At 57.6% G+C, this 18,735-nt stretch overlaps 1 protein-coding gene across 1 annotated transcript; it reads right to left on the bottom strand.

The window, feature by feature from the left end:
- Nucleotides 1-7,533: 7,533 nt before the first annotated feature.
- Nucleotides 7,534-18,090, bottom strand: ETV3L (ETS variant transcription factor 3 like). Its single transcript, XM_074938468.1, has 7 exons — nt 18,002-18,090; nt 17,073-17,185; nt 15,262-15,322; nt 13,857-14,094; nt 12,774-12,960; nt 11,782-11,905; nt 7,534-10,367 (listed from the first exon to the last, which is right to left on the bottom strand). Exons 3-7 carry the CDS (start codon nt 15,311-15,313, stop codon nt 9,733-9,735), a joined length of 1,236 nt encoding a protein of 411 aa, XP_074794569.1. The 5' UTR covers nt 15,314-15,322; nt 17,073-17,185; nt 18,002-18,090; the 3' UTR covers nt 7,534-9,732.
- Between the last annotated feature and the right edge of the window lie 645 nt (nt 18,091-18,735).

Here is an 18,735-nt window from a genome sequence, read left to right as displayed (position 1 = left end):
TTCTGCCAGAGGGATCCCCCACCTTCACAGCCCCCTCTTCCCCCGGGGCCCCCTTCCCCGCCTCCCAGAGCGATCCCCCACCTTCACAGCCCCCCCTTCCCCCAGGGTCCCCTTCCCCGCCTGCCCCTGGGGTGCCAGAGGGATTCCCCCACCTTCATAGCCCCCCCTTCCCCTGGTGTCCGCTTCCCTGCCTGCCAGAGGGATCCCCCACCTTCACAGCCCCCCCTTCCCCCGAGGCCCCCTTCCCTGCCTATCCCTGGGGTGCCAGAGGGATCCCCCACCTTCACAGCCCCCCCTTCCCCCAGGGTCCCCTTCCCCGCCTGCCAGAGGGATCCCCCACCTTCACAGCCCCCCCTTCCCCCGAGGCCCCCTTCCCTGCCTATCCCTGGGGTGCCAGAGGGATCCCCCACCTTCACAGCCCCCCCTTCCCCCAGGGTTCCCTTCCCTGCCTGCCAGAGGGATCCCCCACCTTCACAGCCCCCCCTTCCCCCAGGGTCCCCTTCCCTGCCTGCCAGAGGGATCCCCCACCTTCACAGCCCCCCCTTCCCCCGGGATCCCCTTCTCTGCCTGCCAGAGGGATCCCCCACCTTCACAGCCCCCCCTTCCCCCAGGGTCCCCTTCCCTGCCTGCCAGAGGGATCCCCCACCTTCACAGCCCCCCCCTCCCCCGGGGTCCCTTCCCTGCCTGCCCCTGGGGTGCCAGAGGGATCCCCAACTTCACAGCCCCCTCTTCTCCTGGGGCCCTCTTCCCCACCTGCCAGGGGGATCCCCCACCTTCAGAGCCCCCCCTTCCCCCGAGGCCCCCTTCCCTGCCTGTCCCTGGTGTGCCAGAGGGATCCCCCACCTTCACAGCCCCTCCTTCCCCCAGGGTCCCCTTCCTCGCCTGCCAGAGGGATCCCCCATCTTCACAGCCCCCCCTTCCCCGAGGGTCCCCTTCCCCGCCTGCCAGAGGGATCCCCCACCTTCACAGCCCCCCCTTCCCTCTGGGTCCCTTCCCCGCCTGCCCCTTGGGTGCCAGAGGGATCCCCAACTTCACAGCCCCCCTTCCTCTAGGGTCCCCTTCATCGCCTGCCCCTGGGGTGCCAGAGGATCCCCCACCATCACAGCCCCCTCTTCCCCCGGGGTCCCCTTCCCCACCTGCCAGAGGGATCCCCCACCTTCACAGCCCCCCCTTTCCCCAAGGTCCCTTTTCCGCCTGCCCCCGCCTGCCAGAGGGATCCCCCAGCTTCACAGCCCGCCCTTCCCCTGGGGTCCCTTCCCCGCCTGCCTCTGGGGTGCCAGAGGATCCCCCACCTTCACAGTCCCTCCTTCCCCCGGGGCTCCCTTCCCCGCTTGCCCCCGCCTGCCAGAGGGATCCCCCACCTTTACAGCCCCCCCTTCCTCCGGGTTCCCCTTCCCCACCTGCCCCTCGGGTGCCAGAGGATCCCCCACCTTCACAGCTCCCCCTTCCCCCGGGGTCCCCTTCCCCACCTGCTAGAGGGATCCCCCACCTTCACAGCACCCCCATTCCCCTGGGGTCCCCTTCCCCGCCTGCCCCCGCCTGCCAGAGGGATCCCCACCTTCACAGCCCCCCTTCCCCTCCTGCCCCTGGGGTCCCCAACCTTCCTGCCCCTGGGGTGCCAGAGGGATTCCCCCACCTTCACAGCCCTCCTGCCCCTGGGGTCCCCTTCCATGCCTGCCCCTGGGGTGCCAGAGGGATCTCCCACCTTTACAGCTCCCCTTCCCTGGGGTCCCCTTCCCTGCCTGCCCCTGCCTGCCAGAGGGATCCCCCACCTTCACAGCCCCCCTTCCCCTGGGGTCCCCTACTCTGCCTGCCCCTGGGGGTGCTAGAGGGGTCCCCACCCTCACAGACCCCCCTACCCTTGGGGTCCCCTACCTTCTGGTCCCTGGGGTGCCAGGGGTGTCCCCCACCTTCACAGCCCCACTTCCCCTGGGGGTCCCCTATCCCTCTTCCCCTGGGGGTATCAGAGAGGGGTTCACTTTCACGCTCCTCCCTCTCCCCCCGCCCTTTGCTCATGAGGACGCTGGGGAGGAAAGCAGGAATCAGCCTTACTGGGGTACGGTGCGGTGAGGGGGTTACCCCAAGGGTGAGAGTGCTGGGAAGGGCTGATCTGATCCCCCTTGATTGCCGCTGGGAAGGTGGGCAGGAGAGAGTGAAAATGAAAGTGACATCTGGACAATTCTCCCTGGGAAACTTTCCCCTCCCCTACTCCCCCCCATCCCCACCCCACTCCCCTCTCTGGGGGTGTCACCCCCCTTGGCTGGACGGGGAGGTTCAGCTGTTTATTCCACGCCCACATTTGGTCTCTCTCTTGGACACCTCGTAATTATCAGCGCGGGTGTCGCGCCCCTCGTGTAGACACACCACCTGGGGGGGCTGCCAGCGTGCGGCACCCTGGGGACACAGGAGCCCCCAGTTTGCCCCTTGTGGGGCTTAGAGGAAGAGAAGTCAGCACTGAGCGGGGCGGACTCTTCCTTACCCTGGAGCGGCCCCGTTTACACCAGAGCAAAGTAAGCGTGAAGCACAACTACCGGGATGCAGCATTTTTCACCCCCTCCCCCGTTTACACGGATGTAAGCGCACCCCACAAATCGTGGGGCAGAGGAGAGCCCAGTCTCCAGCTGGGCTCCCCAAAAAAACTTGAGGCAGCCAAAATCTGTGGCTGCTTTCAAAAATGTCAGCCTTACATGGTCTGTGCCTCAGTTTCCCCCCCTCCACGAGACGGGAGGACCATACTCACCAGCCTTATGCTCGCTCCCCCTTCCCCCCCCCCGGCCTCGGTAAGCAGCATCCTCCTAGCTCCCTGCACTTCCTAGCTCCTCCATTAAGAGGCGCCATTCCTGGTTCAATTCCCCTTAACCCCGGGGCTTAACTTTGTGACAGCTGGGCGGTGTTTAACCCCTTCACACCCACCTTCCTTGCCATGACACTCCCACTACTCCCCAACCCTCCCTTGGGGGTGGGAAGAATTAACCCACAACACCCCTTAAAGTTGCTTTGAGCCGGTTGGAAAAGGGTCTAAACCATTCTCCGTCAGAAAATGCCATTTCGACACAACCCAAATGTCCCAAATGCCGATCGACCAATGAAGTCGTTTTAAAACAAAAAAGGGACAAAGGACATTTTGAAAATGTTGAAAACCACTGGAACCAAACCACCCCTGATTTGTTGTTTCCGAACCGCTTTTGCTTTCCTGTATAAATCAAAGTACATTTTGAAATGAAAAGAATTAAAAGGAAGTGTTTCAAATACTACTGAAAAAAATTCCCATGGTTTCAAAACTCTTTTGGGGGGCTGGGAGGGGGGAGGAATTTAACTTTTGTGGAAAATTTCAGAATTCCGGCTTGGGGATGGAAGCTTTTTAAAAATAAAAAAATCTCAGTTTTCACAGGCTGGAAAATCCATTTTCTGAGCAACTCTGTGAGAAGCGACCAGGGTGTTGTCAGGCCCAGGGAGTTTGGGGTGGGGGGCAAGCGGGATCTTCAGAGGACATGGAGGAGGTCTTCAGGATCTTCTGAGCAACTCAGTTCTTTTGGCACTCTAGGTGTGCATGGCCCCAACCGACCTCCATCCCTGGCGGTCCAGAGTTGTTGCTAGAGCATGCACCCCAGCCAGCCAGCAGGGGGCAGCCCCCCAAGCAGGGGGGAGTCTGCCGATGGGATGGCACAGGCCTGCGGATGCTTGGAAGGCCAGAGATTCTTCCCCGGTGCCTTCTCTGCAACCTCCCTCCCACTTTCTTGCCCAGGTACAAGCTAAGGCAAGGACTACGGAGGCCTTGACGTTTTTCACTGGCTTTATATTAAGATTTAAATCGTGAAGCCATTTCTGCTCAGCAAGCAACAGGCAGAGCCAAAGCCTCAGGGTTAGATCAGTGCCAGCTGCATCACTGTAGCACCTAAGGCCCCATGGTGCTCGGCGCTGTACATACCCAGAGCAAGACAATCCCTGCCCCAAGAGCCGGCAGTCCAAAGAGTGGAGATAAAGGAAGGTTGCGTTAGAGGAGGGGCTGGGGTGCAGAGGGATTAAGTGAGTCACGGATTGAATCTAGATCTCCTGATTTGCAGGCCAGCGCCTTATGCACCCGACCACCCTTTGTCTGCGAGCTTTGGTCAGAGATTTGTGGATCCTTGCAAGGCTGGTGACCTTAAAGCCCCAGCTCCTGGAGTCATGTGCCAACAGAGGCACCTCAGTCAGGGGTGCCCTCGGGGAGGTCTCACGTTCACCAGGCCTCAGCTCCTCTCTCTCCACCTTCCCAGTTCAGCAGCCTGTTGACCTTTTCACCACAGGGCAAAAGAAGCTGCAGGTGGGGAAGCTGCCTCCTGTCCTCCCTAAAAGGCCCAGCTGAGATCCTTGAGCCAGTGCCAGTTCCTCGTCACACGCCCCAATGCCTGCACTGTCCTAGCCAGGCTGCTTCCTTCTAGAAATACCCTCCCACACTGGAAGAGGGTTTCCCTGCTGCCCCTCACTGCACGTAGCTCCAGCCGGACCCTTCTCTCAGGCGAGCAAGGAGCACCTGTTCCCGGGTCTTGGTTTCTGTATCCCCTGCTACAGCAGCCTCAACTCCTCTAGCTGACCAAGCTGCCTCTTATAGGACGCATGTCACCTGATCCAACCACAGCCCTAACTGGGGATAGGTGAGGTCGAGCCCACCTTCCCCTTAAAGGGCCAGCATGCCCAGCAACGAAGGGCTGTGGCCCCAAGGAAATAAGCAGCGGCAGGGCAAGTCAGCCACAAAGCCCTATGGTCAGGGTGTACCATTAGTGTCCTTGCACCTTCCCCTGAAGCTGGCCCCTGCCGGAGACAGGACGACGTTGACCCGGGTCTGATCGGTTCGAGGATTCGTGTGTTCTTCTGGAACATGAGCGGGCGCAGTTTGGTCTAATCAGATATGTACGTCCCTCGCAGCCTCTGCTGTTGAGACACGCTCTCTCTCAGGCTGGAGCTCTGGGCTCGATGCAGGGATCACTGGGTGAAATCCTCCGGCCTGTGCTCTGCGGGAGCTCAGCTAGCTGAGCAGAACGGTTCCCTCCTGGCTTGAAATCTACAACTCTGTGAACGTTATTATTTGTATTGTGGTAGCGCCGGGGCGCCCCGGTCCTGGACCAGAGCCTCAGGGCGCTAGGCGCAGCACAAACACCGATCAAAGGTGGTCCCCGCTCCACAGAGCTTCCAAGGGATCCTGTCCGGCCTTTTGAATACCACTGCGAATATAGTAACGCTCACAGACCGCAATCAGCCCATGGGGCGGGGCGCTGCACACACACAGGAGGCAACAGGGCACGTCGTTATCCCTTCTGTCTTTAGCAGAGTCAAGAGGCTTCCAATAAACCCGGGCTTGGCTGTGTCAGGATGCTGCAGCTGCCAGCGGGGGGCCCCCAAAGACCAGTGCACCCCATCACTCCTTCTCAAACCCACTCTGGTGTTCAGTAAGTGCCAACCCAGCTGTGAACTGACCTGCCCTCCTGTGATTGGCGTTTACGGCAGGTTCCCAGCCAGAATGGGGTTCTATAGCGTTGGAGGCTGCCCGGGCACAGGTACATGGCGGATGGGCCTTTACTCTGGAATACGGTCACTATTTTCCTGTAAGTGACGGGCGCTTGGCTGTCCATCTGTCCGCGGTCACTGTTCATGAGCTCTTACATTCTGAAAGTGAAAGGAAAATAAGTCTTTTCCCCCCCCCCAAGGGAGACGCAGCAGGGTCCAGTGGTTAGAGCACTGGCCCCGGGGTTCTATTCCTGGCCCTGCCCTCACTTAGATTTGGGCCTCGTTGTGCAGGGTGCTGCACGTGCACATGGCAAGAGACACTCCCTGCCCCAAAGAGGCTAAAGAAACCAACTGGGACAGTGTTGCCCAGGGGACAGAGAACTGGGCTGGAAATCACTCAAGAGACCTGGATTCTATTCCTGGCTCAGCCACTGGCCTGCTGGGTGACTTAGAGCAAGTCACTGCCCCTCCCCGTGCCTCAGTTTCCCCATCTGTACAATGGGGCTAATGGGGCTGCCCCCTCCTTTGTAAAGTGCTTTGCGATCTACTGATGAAAAGTGCTAGATAAGAGCAAGGGATTATTAAAGAAAGGGTGGAAGGGGAAACTGAGGCACAGAGAAAGGCAGTGACGTACCCAAGGCTGCATGGCAGATCTGGGTCTAGACCCTACATTTTCCATGTGGGAAAGCCACGTCGCCGAGGCCCCAAGTGTTCTGCCTGGTGTCTCCAAAGCTTTAGTTGAGGGGAGGGGAGGCTTTGTCTATTAACCCCACTGTAATAATGCCAGGTGAGCAGGAGGTGAATCGGCGATGACCCAGGCTGGTCACTAGGGGTCACTAGCGCCACACAGACCGTTGAGTCAATCATTAGCAGGCGGCTTTGAGAGGCCCCAGTGTAACAGAAACACCTTTGGCGGGGCCCCTGCAAGCCAGGCCTCCCTGAGATTGCACCGTTCACCACCGTCTTGCACACCTGGGGGCGGGGGGCAGGCTCCCCTCCCACATGGCAAAGAATGCCAATCAGAGACGAAGCAATGGAGGTGATGGGAAATAGCCTAGCCCCGAGATCCACGCCAGCTGCGCTTGCTCGTCTCATACGCTCGCTCCCACCAGCTGTTTAGCATGCCGGGGCCCGGGGAAGGCTGGTGCTGTGGGTCGGGAACTGGTGTCGGACGCCGGAGAGCTGCAGTCAGTTCTTGGCCCTGCACACGGCCTACGTGACCTAGAGCAAGTCCCTTCATCTTTGCCCAGCTGGACAATTCTCTCTAGGCCTGCCTTCTCTATTAGCTTATGACCTTTTGGGAGCAGGGACCGGTTATCCTAGGTCTATGCACCGCACCTAGCACGAAGGGACCCTGATCACCTTGGTTCAGGATGGTCTAGCTCAGGGGGTCTCAAACTGGGGTTGTGCCCCCTCAGGGGGGGTCACAAGGTTATTATGTGGGGGGGGGGGTTGCGAGCTGTCAGCCTCCACCCCAAATCCTGCTTTGCCTCCAGCATTTATAATAGTGTTGAATATAAAAAACATGCTTTTAATTTATAAGGGGCGTCGCACTCAGAAGCTTGCTCTGTGAAAGGAGCCACTCACACAAAAGTTTGGTCTAGCTTCTACCACATGACAAAGAATAATAAGAACCAGGGGTCAACTTTTTTAGACGTGGCCGCTAGACCAGGCCTGCGCTTTTCCACATGTCAATTTCTCGATGTGCAATTTTTCACCGCTCAGATGCCAAGCGCGGCAAAGCCTTCGCACCGCTACGTCTTCTTTCCCCCTGCACCTGGACTTCCGGGCACGGCCATCGCGCGTCCACACAAATATAACCGGTTTCAGAGGAGCAGCCGTGTTAGTCTGTATCCGCAAAAAGAACAGGAGACTTGTGGCACTTTAGAGACTAACACATTTATTAGAGCGTGAGCTACAGCTCACTTCATCGGATGCATTCAGTGGAAAATACAGTGGGGAGATTTATATACACAGAGAACATGAAACAAGGGGTGTTACCAGATGTTACCAGGTTCCATCGGATGTATGCAGCTGATGAAGTGAGCTGTAGCTCGTGAAAGCTTATGCTCAAATAAACTGGTTAGTCTCTAAGGTGCCACAAGGACTCCTTTTCTTTTTACAAATATAACCATCATTGTGATCATCTGATCGCACCTCCTGCATAACACAGGCCATAAGGCTTCCTTGAATTAATTCCTGCGCCATGTCCAATTGCTGTGGTGGAACTAGTCTCGGTCTTCTCAAAGAACATCCCGTTTTGGATGACTGTGGCTTAGGTTGATGTCTAGCTAGGACCTATGTGATATAAATAGTGACACCTACTGGCACATAGGAATAAGTGGCTCCGGCCACCAGGAACATGGGGCGAGCATTTTCTGTCAAGAATTTGGACAAGCAGCACCCTTTCCAACCCCCCAGATGACAAGGTGGATTTCGTTCTAACTTAGCCCCCTTCAGATGGGGATTTGGGGAAACAACCGAGAGATTCTGGTCTACAAACAATCTTTATTCACTGGGTTTGGTTTCATCTTTTATACAGACGGGGTGAGACTAGACAGGCTGTGCACGTTTATTTCACTGACAAACTGTGCCGTGGGGCGCGAGGGCATTGCCGGACAGGCGGAGCGGGGAAGACGTCAGGGCGATGTGGCACAGGGACTTGTATATACAGACAAATCGGGCTGGTGGTGAACCTCCAGGCTCCAGCTGAAGAGAATGCACCTGTTCTGATGCTGGAAGGAGCAGCCTATCCAGGGAGAAGATCCCTGCCGAGCTGCCGCATGCTCGGCGCCTCCAGAGTACACCTGTAGTGCTGAATGGTCTGGGAGCCCCCAGGCAGAACACCCCTGCCTCAGCGCTGGACGGCCCCTGCCCTTCCCCTGATTTCAGCAGGGCGTGAACGCAGCGCAGCCCAAGATCAGACTTGAGATCTGGCAGAGGAGGAGTTAAGAGGGAACCCAACAGCAGGGCAAAGGGGACCAACAACTAGGCACTTAGCAAACACTCCACACAAATGTTTGAACAAGAGGGAGGAAAGTCGAGAGGAAAGACCCCCCGCCCCCCGCCCCTCTGGTTTCCAGAGTGTCGCCAGGCAAAGGGAACTGGGGCCTGAGCAATTCAGAACGTGTCCCCAGCATGGGTGGGGCGGTGGCTGGGGAGTACCAGAAGAAAAAAGGGGTAGAATAACCCTGTGGGGGCAGCTGAGTGTTTAATGGGAAATACTGGGTCACTTTCAACCTCCCCATGTGGATCCAGTGCAGGGCTTTCCCGCCTTCAGGAGCTGGATGATGCATGAAGTTGATGAGACAGATACAGCCCAAGCTCACGAGCCTTATTCTTTAGCTGACACGGGGGGCTCGTGCTTTTGATCCAGACGTCCCATGTGGGATCCCTGGGGACGAGCCAGCAGCAGCGGTACCGGAGCCAGTCAACATTTTCCCTTCTCAAGGTTTTTTCCGACAGAAACCAAGTTTTTAGTCAAAGCAGAGATTTCTGCGGGTGACGTCTTGGGCTAAACTGAGTGGGGGGGTTGTTGAAAATTTGAAATTTTTTGGCTGAAATTTTCCTGTTGCCAAACACTGAACAATCTGTTTGTTCTTTTTTCCCCACCTAAACCTTTGGAAGAAAAAAATGGCAAGGAAAATGACAACTTTGTCGTGTTCCTCAGGGGTTCCCCCGGGATTCCAAACCTGTTTGCACATCAGCTCCGGTCGCCGCCCCGACACACGCCGAGAGCTTCAAAGCGAATGAAGAGCTGGGGTCTGGCACCGGATGGGCCGTCCCGGAGAGAGGGTGTCTGATCACAAAGAGTGGCCGAGCTGGGCTGGACCCAGGTTTAGTTGTGAAGCAGAGCAGAGGCTGGGGAAGTTTGGGGTGTGAATGAAGCGTGTCTCAGGCTACCGGGGTGGGGCTCTGAGACCAGGAGAGGAAGACAGAGGGCTCTGCACACTCGGGGCACCTACCTCCCTGGCTCTGCCTCAGGGAGTTGTGGGTGGAGGAGTTATTGGTGGGTGAATGAGGATGAGTCACTGGCAGACCCTGGTGGCTGGTTTTCTGGGGGCCCAGCCAGCACCCCACTGGAAATCAACCTCCTCAGCCCTGAGACAGGGCGAGCGGCGGGTTGCGGAGAGCCGGCTGGTCGAGGGAGCTTCTGGTCTGCTAGCTGGAATGGCAGGGTCCCCTGGGACAGTGGAATCAGGGCTGGAGGAGAAGAGCTGACATCCCCTCAACTCTTGCCCACCTGCCTTAGGTAGGATCCAGGGAGCAGCCAGCTTTAAAGCCAGGCAAGCAGGGGATGCTGGGTGGGTGGAGGCCTTGTAACTCAGGGGGGTAATGCAGACCTTCACCTCCCCCACTGGGCTCCAGACTGCCGGCGCCCTTGGCCTGAGGCCGGCCCCCAAGCTCCAGCTCCGGTTTCACACCCAGGCAGCTCTCTGCAGAGGAGGCCTCCGCTTCCTCCCTAGGCTGGGAGAGGTCCGGCGGGAACCCCAGCCTCCCTCCGGCCATCGCGCTCCTGTGGCCCCGCGTGGCACCCAATGGGAGCCCGGGGAACGCTCTCCCCTGCAGCCTAATGGTTGGGAAGCCGACACCCTTCAGGAGGGCTTCTGATCTGGGGGGTCCCAACGGGCTGTGGGGGTGGGCCCTCTCCTCCAGGGGCAGCACCGACCGGCCGTGCTGGAAGACGTGGCTGGGGAAGCGAGACCAGTCCGGGGAGCTGGGCTGGGGGTACTGGGGAGGGGGGCAGAGCTGACGGCTGGAGTGGGGGCCGAGGCCGGAGTGCGGGATCGTTGGCAGGAAGGCGCCCAGGCGGGGGAACTTGTCCTGCACTCCCCCACAGCAGCAGGAGCCGAACAGGCAGGGAGAGGGGAGCGAGCTGAACTCTGGGGACAGGAACAGAGACAGGGAGCAAAGTGAGACCGGACCAAAGCCGACACCAGCCAGCTGCCCCCCACCGTGCATCCCAAGGCAGCCCCCACGTCACGGAGCCCAAGCTCACTGGCAGCACTGGAGATGGAACCCAGGAGTCCTGAGTCCCCACACGCAGTGCCCAAGCCCCTGGGCCCCGCTACCTCCTTGAAAACGAGACCTCAATAGCTGGGCCTTCTGTGTGCATGCTGGGGGTGGGGGGCTGAGCACGCACTGGGCACTGGGCTGGGAGTCAGGACACCCGGATTCTTCCTGGGCTCTGCCACTGCCCTGCCAGGTGACCTTGGGCAAGTCACACCACTGGTGTGCGCCTCAGTTTCCCCTCCTACCCTTGTTTATTCAGACTGCGAGCTCTTTGGGGCAAGGACTGTTTCTCCCTGTCTGCAGCGCCCGGAACAATGGGGCCCGGATCTGGCCCTAGGTGCCGTTATAATACAGCTCACGCTGGAGCTGTGGCAAAGGGGCTCCGGGGCGGGAAGACCCCTGGTTCAGAGTGGCCCTGTGTCCTGTGCTCTGCCAGGGGCCCTGGATGGGGAGGGGGCCTGGGCAGGACACATCCAGACAGTTCTGTGTCCCTGCAAAGCCCCGCAGGGGTCACTGAAGCTGGGTCGCACCTTCCTCCCCCGGCCCCAGACGGGGCTGTGCCTGGCTCCAGAGCACCCAGGCGGGGTCTGCAGTCCAGGCTGCTGGGGATTAACCCTCCGAAAACCAGGCAGCTCTCTGTGCAGGTGACACCAGCAAGGCGGCTGTGGCTGCCCAAAGTTTTCCAGAAACAGGCAGGTAGGGGGTTGAGCGGTGGGGGAAGGGCTTTTTGAGGCTTTTGCCCTTCCTGAGCCCCTCCCTGTTGGCAGGACATCCTCCCCCCACCCCTTGCATTTTAGGGACCTGCAGCAGGTAGTGGGAGTGTGCGGAGGGTGGGGGAGGGATATTTGGATCCAGATTCAAATCCCCCCAAATTCAGGGGTGTTTGGATCCAGTTGGTCAGAGACCCTGGGGCAGACACGCCCCTGCGGGGCCCCCAGGGCTGGACTCAGCATTGCCCGGCACCATCACTGGCCAGCCAGTGCCAGGAGCTGCCAGACGCTGCTGCTCAGACTGGTGAGAGGCTGGATCCTCTCACCCATGTCCTGGCTCGGACGCGAGCTGGGCCCTTCTTTCTCCCTTGCTGTGTTAACGGCAGCCACCCACTGATCTGGGACACTCACACACAAACACCAGTGCACTCGCACACACACGTAAACGGGCACACTCACACACATGCGTGCGGGTACCGCCTTGAGGTCTCCTGAAAAGCTCCTCTCTGACCCTGCTCTGTGCTGCTGTCCCCCTTGTTCCCCCCTCCCCTTCACAGACACACACGGCACTTACGGGGCCTGCTGGCAGTCCCTTTCTTGTTCCCTGGGCTCGCCATGTCCAGCGGGTCCCTTTGGCCTCTGTGGAAAGCCAGCTGGTCGGCCAAGGCCTGGCGGGTGAAGATCATGTTCTGCAGGAGCTGGAGGGGGAATGAGCTTTGCAGTGGGGACCCCCATATTTAGGGTCCTAACAATGAGCCTGGGGTCCCTGGGACAACTGGGACTGACACTCACCCGCCCCCACCCACGGGGCCATCTGTGATCCCATCCCAGCCCTGTGCACGGGGCAGTCTGTGACCTGCCCCCACCCACGGGGCAGTCTGTGACCCCATCCCAGCCCCGTGCACGGGGCACTCTGTGACCTGCCCCCACCCACGGGGCAGTCTGTGACCCCATCCCAGCCCCGTGCACGGGGCACTCTGTGACCTGCCCCCACCCATGGGGCACTCTGTGACCCCATCCCAGCCCCGTGCACGGGGCACTCTGTGACCTGCCCCCACCCACGGGGCACTCTGTGACCCCATCCCAGCCCCGTGAACGGGGCACTCTGTGACCCCATCCCAGGCCCGTGCACGGGGCAGTCTGTGACCTGCCCCCACCCACGGGGCACTCTGTGACCCCATCCCAGCCCCGTGCACGGGGCACTCTGTGACCTGCCCCCACCCACGGGGCACTCTGTGACCCCATCCCAGCCCCGTGCACGGGGCACTCTGTGACCTGCCCCCACCCACGGGGCACTCTGTGACCCCATCCCAGCCCCGTGCACGGGGCACTCTGTGACCTGCCCCCACCCACGGGGCACTCTGTGACCCCATCCCAGCCCCGTGCACGGGGCACTCTGTCACCCCATCCCAGGCCCGTGCACGGGGCACTCTGTGACCTGCCCCCACCCACGGGGCACTCTGTGATCCTATCCCAGCCCTGTGCACGGGGCACTCTGTCACCCCATCCCAGCCCCGTGCACGGGGCACTCTGTCACCCCATCCCAGCCCCGTGCCCTGTGGTTACCTCGCTCTGCATGCCAGCAGAGACCCCGGTCGGGCGGCACACGCTGGCGGCCCCCGTCAGCAGGGCCGGGGACGGGTAGTGCACGTCCCACAGCGGGTAAGTGACGAAGATGAGTTTGCTGAAGTTAAACTTGTAGGTGAACCTCTTTCCCTTGGCCTTGTGCAGGATGCGCTTGTTGTAATAATACCTGGGGGCGGGGAGAGGGAAAGCCTGACAGGTTAGAGCAGCGGGGGACGGACGGACGTGTCACTAAACTGACAGCACCAGGAAGCCGAGAGAAGATCCAGGAATCTTTTCCATTTGTATAAAAAAACCATTAAAATCTCCTCCTCTGCCCTGAGCAGCAGAAAGCACTGGGCAGTAAAGCCCAGTCCTGCCACTAGGCGTGACAGCAGAAATTTCCTTCTGACTTTGCTACGGTCTGTCTGCTTCCCCCGGGCTGCTCTCTGCTAGGCGGAGGGCAACAGAGACAAGAGAGAAGAGAAGAGAAGAGGGACTATCTTTCCCTAGAAAAATAAAAGAGATATAAGCTCTTTCCCTCACTCTCTCTGTCCCCTTACTCTCTCTTTTCCATCATCCTTTTTTTTTTTCCTGCTCCAAAGGGTCAGGGATGGATCTGGGTGTCCCTCTGAGTCCATCCAAGGTACAGCCAGACTGAAATAAGTTTCCCCTCCTCCTTTAAATCCATGTCCGGATTTCACAGCTCACCTCTTATCTGTGTGCTAGGCCTGGGGCCTGAACTCCCCTAAAAGCAAGAGAATTCAGATCCCGGCCTGGATCAGGTCCATGGCTAGCAGGAGTCAGTTTGCCCTGATTCCTCACGGTGGGAAGAGGCAGGACTCGGCAGCGAGGACTCTAATGAGGCTGCTGGACACAGACAGACCCTGTGGTTCCTTCTAGCTCGGGAACTGAGCTACCTAGTGTCCCTGAATCCTGGATGGATCAAAGCGGTGCTGGAATGGGCTGCTCTCTGCCTCTCCATCAAATACCCAGTCTCTCCTTTGATCGATAAGCCCCCTAGTCTCTGCCCTGGGTCGAGACGGGATCCCGTGCTCCCCGCCCCACGTGGCCCCTTCTCCGCACCTGAGGGCCCGGCTCAGCTTGTCGTAGTTCATTTGCGGTTTGCATTTCCTCCTGCCCCACAGACGCGCCACCTCGTCAGGGTCCTTGATCACAAACTCCCCATACTCGCCCTGCTGCCAGGCGATGACATGGCGGAATTCCTCCTTCTGCAGCAGCTCCAGGATGAAGTGCCAGAGCTGGATCTGACGGGAGCCGGGGCTGGATTCTGCCTTGTAGGCCCAGTCTGGGAAAGCCAGCCCTGCAGAGCAAGTGAGAGCATAATCATATCCCAGCTGTGGCTGCCCTCAGCCTCCCCACAACTCCCAGGGGACTTCCTGGCTTCAAGTATTACACAGCATTGCTGTGTGGCTGTTAAACAGCTGCCACGTTCCACCCCAGAGGTGGCTGCATTTCAGTGCTGGGCAAGTGAGCCCTGTGCAGTGTAGGGTTGCCAGGCATCTGGTTTTCGACTGGAACGCCCACTGCTGACTGGGCGCCGTTAAAAGTCCGGTTGGTGGGGCAGCGGGGGCCCAGGGCTAAGGCAGGCTCCCTGCCTGCTCTGCCTCTGTGCAGCTCCCAGAAGTGGCTGCCAGGTCCCTGCGGCCCCAAGGCACATGGTGGGCCAGGGAGGTGCCGCGTGCTGCCCCCACCCCGAGGGCTGGCTCCGCAGCTCTCATTGGCCGGGAACCGCAGGGACCTGGCAGCCACTTCCTGGGAGCCACGGTAAGTGCCGCCGGAACCCGCACCCCGAATCCCCTCCTGCACCCCAACCCTCTGCCCCAGCCCAGAGTCTCCTCCCACACCCAAACTCCCTCCTGAAGCCTGCACTCCTCCACACACGCCCCAACCCCTGCCCCAGCCCTGAGCTCCCTCCTGCACCCCAAAGCCCTCATCCCCAGCCGCACCCCAGAGCCCGCACCCCCAGCTGGAGCCCTCACCCGCCTCCCGCACCTCAACTCCCTGCCCCAGCCCAGTGAAAGTGAGTGAGGGTGGGGCAGAGCGAGCGACGAAGGGAGCGGGGATGGAGCTAGCGGGGGCGGGGCCTCAGAGAAGGGGCGGGGCAGGGCTGTTCGGGTTTTGTGCAATTAGAAAGTTGCCAATCTTAGTGCAGCATTGCTGTGAGGATGTCAAACAGCTGCTGTGTTCCACCCCAGAGGTGGCTGCATTTCAGTGCTGGTAGAGTGATCCCCATATGTATAGTCTGTAAAGGGCTCTGGGAGTAAAGTTGCTGCATAAAGGTACCAGATTGTGGTACCTCCAGGGGGATGTAGGTGCTCAGCACCTCTCAGGGCTGGGCCCCTCGCTCCCTAACTTAGCTTCACCCTGTGTAGCATTGCAAGGACTTGGACCGGCTCCACAGGAGGAAAGGAAGACACTCTTTCCTCTCTCTCCTTGGAGTTCCACGCGGCATGGTTTGTATTCTCACCTGAGATCCAGTAGGAGCTGGGGACCCCCTCAGACACGCAGCCACAGTGCATCTTACAGACCTGGGGACGCACAAAATCAAAGCCACCATGGCAGTAAAATGGAACATGGGCTCAGACCACAATATGGTCTGATTACCATTGGAGGCCGTGTTGGGAATCAGGACTCCTGGGTTCCATTCCCAGCTCTGCCACAGACTTGCTGCATGGTCTTAGGCAAGTCACTTTGCTGCCTTATGCCTCAGTTTCCCCCCTCTTTGAAAGGGGGACTATTACCTAACTCACAGGTGTATTTGACATCAGGGCTAAGAGGAAAGGGGTCTCCACACTCATTCATACACAGCCACAGTCTGGCTCCCTCAGGGATCTCTCCTCTTGTTTCTTGCAGAACACGTACTGTCGGGTGGCACACGACATTTGCATAAACCAAGGAAATAAACACAGGGTGCGTGTGTTGTGGTTGCTGGGAGCCCTTGGCCAAAGGCCCTTGGGAGTGTCAAGAAACCTGCCACCATGCCTCAGGCTGGGGTGTTCTCTCCAGCTGCCCCTCCTAAACCCAGAGCTACAGCACGCAAGCCCTGCCCCGTGGAGGATGTGGGAAGAGTCACTACAGGACAGGACATCTTTGCTCTGCTGAGTGTGTGTGTCTGTCCCTGCAAATAGCACCTAGATGTCAACCAAGTCAGGACCCCCGTCTAGCAACGACCCCTCCACAGCTCCCCCTACTGGGCCATATGGATACGCTCTATTATTATTTGCCCCGTGGGGCCATAACCATAGAGTGGGGCCCAACAAACCTCCACCAGCAACAACCAAAAGACAGTCCTTGCCCCGAGGATTTTGCAGGCTGAAGAATAAAAAGTGTCTAACAATCTCAAAAATAACATTATAAAAATCAAGATAATAATCTAAGGACCAGGGTAGGGTACAGCATATAACCCGATCATCTACATCATAGCAGCCAGCGAAGACACAATGATCATTAAGGACGCTCTCCAGTCTAAAGTTCTGAGGCTTCGTGTTTCTTTAGACTTAAAGGGCCTGATTCTTGTTCACACTAAGGCTCCTTTATTCAGTTCCGGCCAGGCCAAGGCTGTAACGTCGCTATAGCTGTAATTTACTCTCGCTTTAAGGCCCCTAAACATTGCCAGAGCGGCAGGCAAACAAGAATGAGGCCCAGATTATTGCTCCCGCTAATACACAGAACTCTCGGTGGAACTGGGCGATGCTCAGTTCAGGATCGGCCCCGTAGGACCCGATTCTTTCTCATACTCAGACAGGCCCCCTTCCATGGGCGCTGTGGTCCTCCTGCAGCGACTGCCGAAAGGGGCCAGAGCGTAAATAGGAATTGGGGCCTACAGCACATTGCCCCTCCAAAGTACTTTCGAAACACGAACTGATTCAGCGTCGTGATCAAGGAGATCAGGCCGGCTCTTGCTCAGAGCTTGGAGTTGGGCGTCCGGATGCAATGTGACGTGAAGACCCGGTGAAATATATTTGCCAAAGTCGAAAGGGCAGGAGCTAGTGGATGACAGTGAACAAGGAACGCAGGAGAGGGACCAATATAACCCGTGGGTCATAACAAATGTGAGAAGGAGAAACCCGAAGCATTGGTCAGCACTGGGAGCGAGAGACTCGAGGCTGAGGGAAACGGGGGCAGAGAGATTGCCGAGGGGGATGTGTGGTGAGAGAGAGAGAGAGAGAGAGAGAGAGAGGCAGTTTTGGAGAGGGGGCTGGAAGGAACAATCCTGCACTGACCCTCATTTGGACACACTTGACTGGACATAGCAAGCTTTTCCCATCACTTCTGTACCTCAGATGAAGAGCTGCGTAACTTCACCGCAGACAGACGCCACCTCCACTTCTTGCCAGGCAGCCGTGAGAGGGTGTATTTCCTCCTCTTGATTGATCCTTCTGCCGATTTCCCTATGAGGAGCGTAGAGAGGCTGGATATGGAGCCAGCCAAAGCCCCTTCTGCATCCTAAAGACCCAGCCTAGACCCACGCGCTATAGGGGATGTCGTTCCTTTCTGCCTTTGCACCTCACGTCTCCTTGACCAACATCCGGAAAACCATGTCTATTGTCTACATCTCTAGAAGACCTGTCCTCTGCTCTCTTGTCTCCAGGAGACTTCTACACTTCATTGTCTACAGATTCTTCAGCGGTTCTGGACCTCTCACTCCTGTCTTCTCCAGGGCATCACTGCAAATTGTGAGTGGGGATGCACTGATTTGTTACTTGGGCCCTATATTTCTGAAGCAGAAGGAAGAATTATATAACAAATGCCTGGCTGGAAAATTAAATCAAAGGACCTTCACTTTTCCCCAAGATCTAGGTCTCCAATTTGGGCAAATATCTCAGTCACTCTGCTGTGATTTTAAGAGAAATTCCCTGCCCCGCCCCCACACCCCTTCCATTAGGGTTGTTACTTAAGAAAAATGCAATTTTTTTAATTGAGAAAACTCCTTTGTTGGTTATGATTTATAACCATTTTCTAAGCGTCTTAACACATTTCAGGATTTCAAACATCATAGGGTGATAAGCAAAAAACCCCATTCACCCAAAATTCCCTAGGTAAACTGCTGGCTCAGAAAGAAAGAAAGAAAGAAAGAAAGAAAGAAAGAAAGAAAGAAAGAAAGAAAGAAAGAAAGAAATTGACTAAGGGTTGAAAGTGGCCCCCTTGAAAATCACAGCCTTGAAAACTAGAAATCTTGGGAGCTCTCAGATCTAGTCTTCACCTACCTTGCTGCTGAGATGTGGATCTCTGGGGATTTTTTTCAGCTAGAAACTACTGCATGCAGTTAGAAATGAATGAGAAAGAGAGAGACTCTGAGAGTTTTAGGAAGATTCATCGTTATATATAAAGGAGGGGGAAGGGTTAATTTTAAATCTTCTTACCCCACTCCCAGGGAAAAGAGGGAGCGAGAGCTCCTACTCCTGAGGCTGGAAGGATTTGGAATTTTCCTGCTGGGTTTTCCATCAGCCCATAGTAAAACTGCAGTTAGTCCTCTGCACCCTGCTTTTTAAATTGTGAGTAAAGAAACAGACAAGCAGCAAGGTTGTGGCTGAACGTACCTGCAGTGTCCTCCTGGACAAAGTCACCCGCAGGGAGACGCAGGAGAAGGAAGGGCTCGGGCTTGTAACCAGCCAAGAGCGACTCTTCTTTTTATTTTTGCAATATGAGAATTTAAGAAATTCATGGTTCAGTTGAGATAAAGGGCAAGCCCCTCAGCTGGTGTGAATTGGCATAGGACCCTTGAGGTCAACGGAGAAACTTGGAGTTCCACCCGCTGAGGTTCTGGCCCTACGACTTAAAGAAGGCAGGTTCTGCACGAAGAGAAGAGTCGGGATTGGTGAATTTCACATCTTTCAACCCCCCTAGGAAACGCTCTAAAAAGAAGAAACCCCCCTATCATTTTATCCCCAATCAACAGAGTGCCGAAGAAAGGCCTGACTGTACCCACTTATCCACATGA

Source organism: Natator depressus, chromosome 24 (assembly GCF_965152275.1).
Source record: "Natator depressus isolate rNatDep1 chromosome 24, rNatDep2.hap1, whole genome shotgun sequence".
Lineage (NCBI taxonomy): Eukaryota > Metazoa > Chordata > Testudines > Cheloniidae > Natator > Natator depressus.
The sequence above is the reverse complement of the archived record's forward strand: the minus strand, read 5'-3'. Positions and strand labels throughout refer to the sequence as shown.

What these genes read in the sequence shown, in the direction of transcription:
- ETV3L (XM_074938468.1), bottom strand. Translation starts at nt 15,313, where the DNA reads ATGCACTGTGGCTGCGTGTCTGAGGGGGTCCCCAGCTCCTACTGGATC. An exon ending in CAGCTCCTACTGGATCTCAG is followed by an intron (nt 14,095 to 15,261) that starts GTGAGAATACAA and finishes CTTGCTCTGCAG; the next exon opens with GGCTGGCTTTCCCAGACTGG. An exon ending in AAGCTGAGCCGGGCCCTCAG is followed by an intron (nt 12,961 to 13,856) that starts GTGCGGAGAAGG and finishes CCCCGCCCCCAG; the next exon opens with GTATTATTACAACAAGCGCA.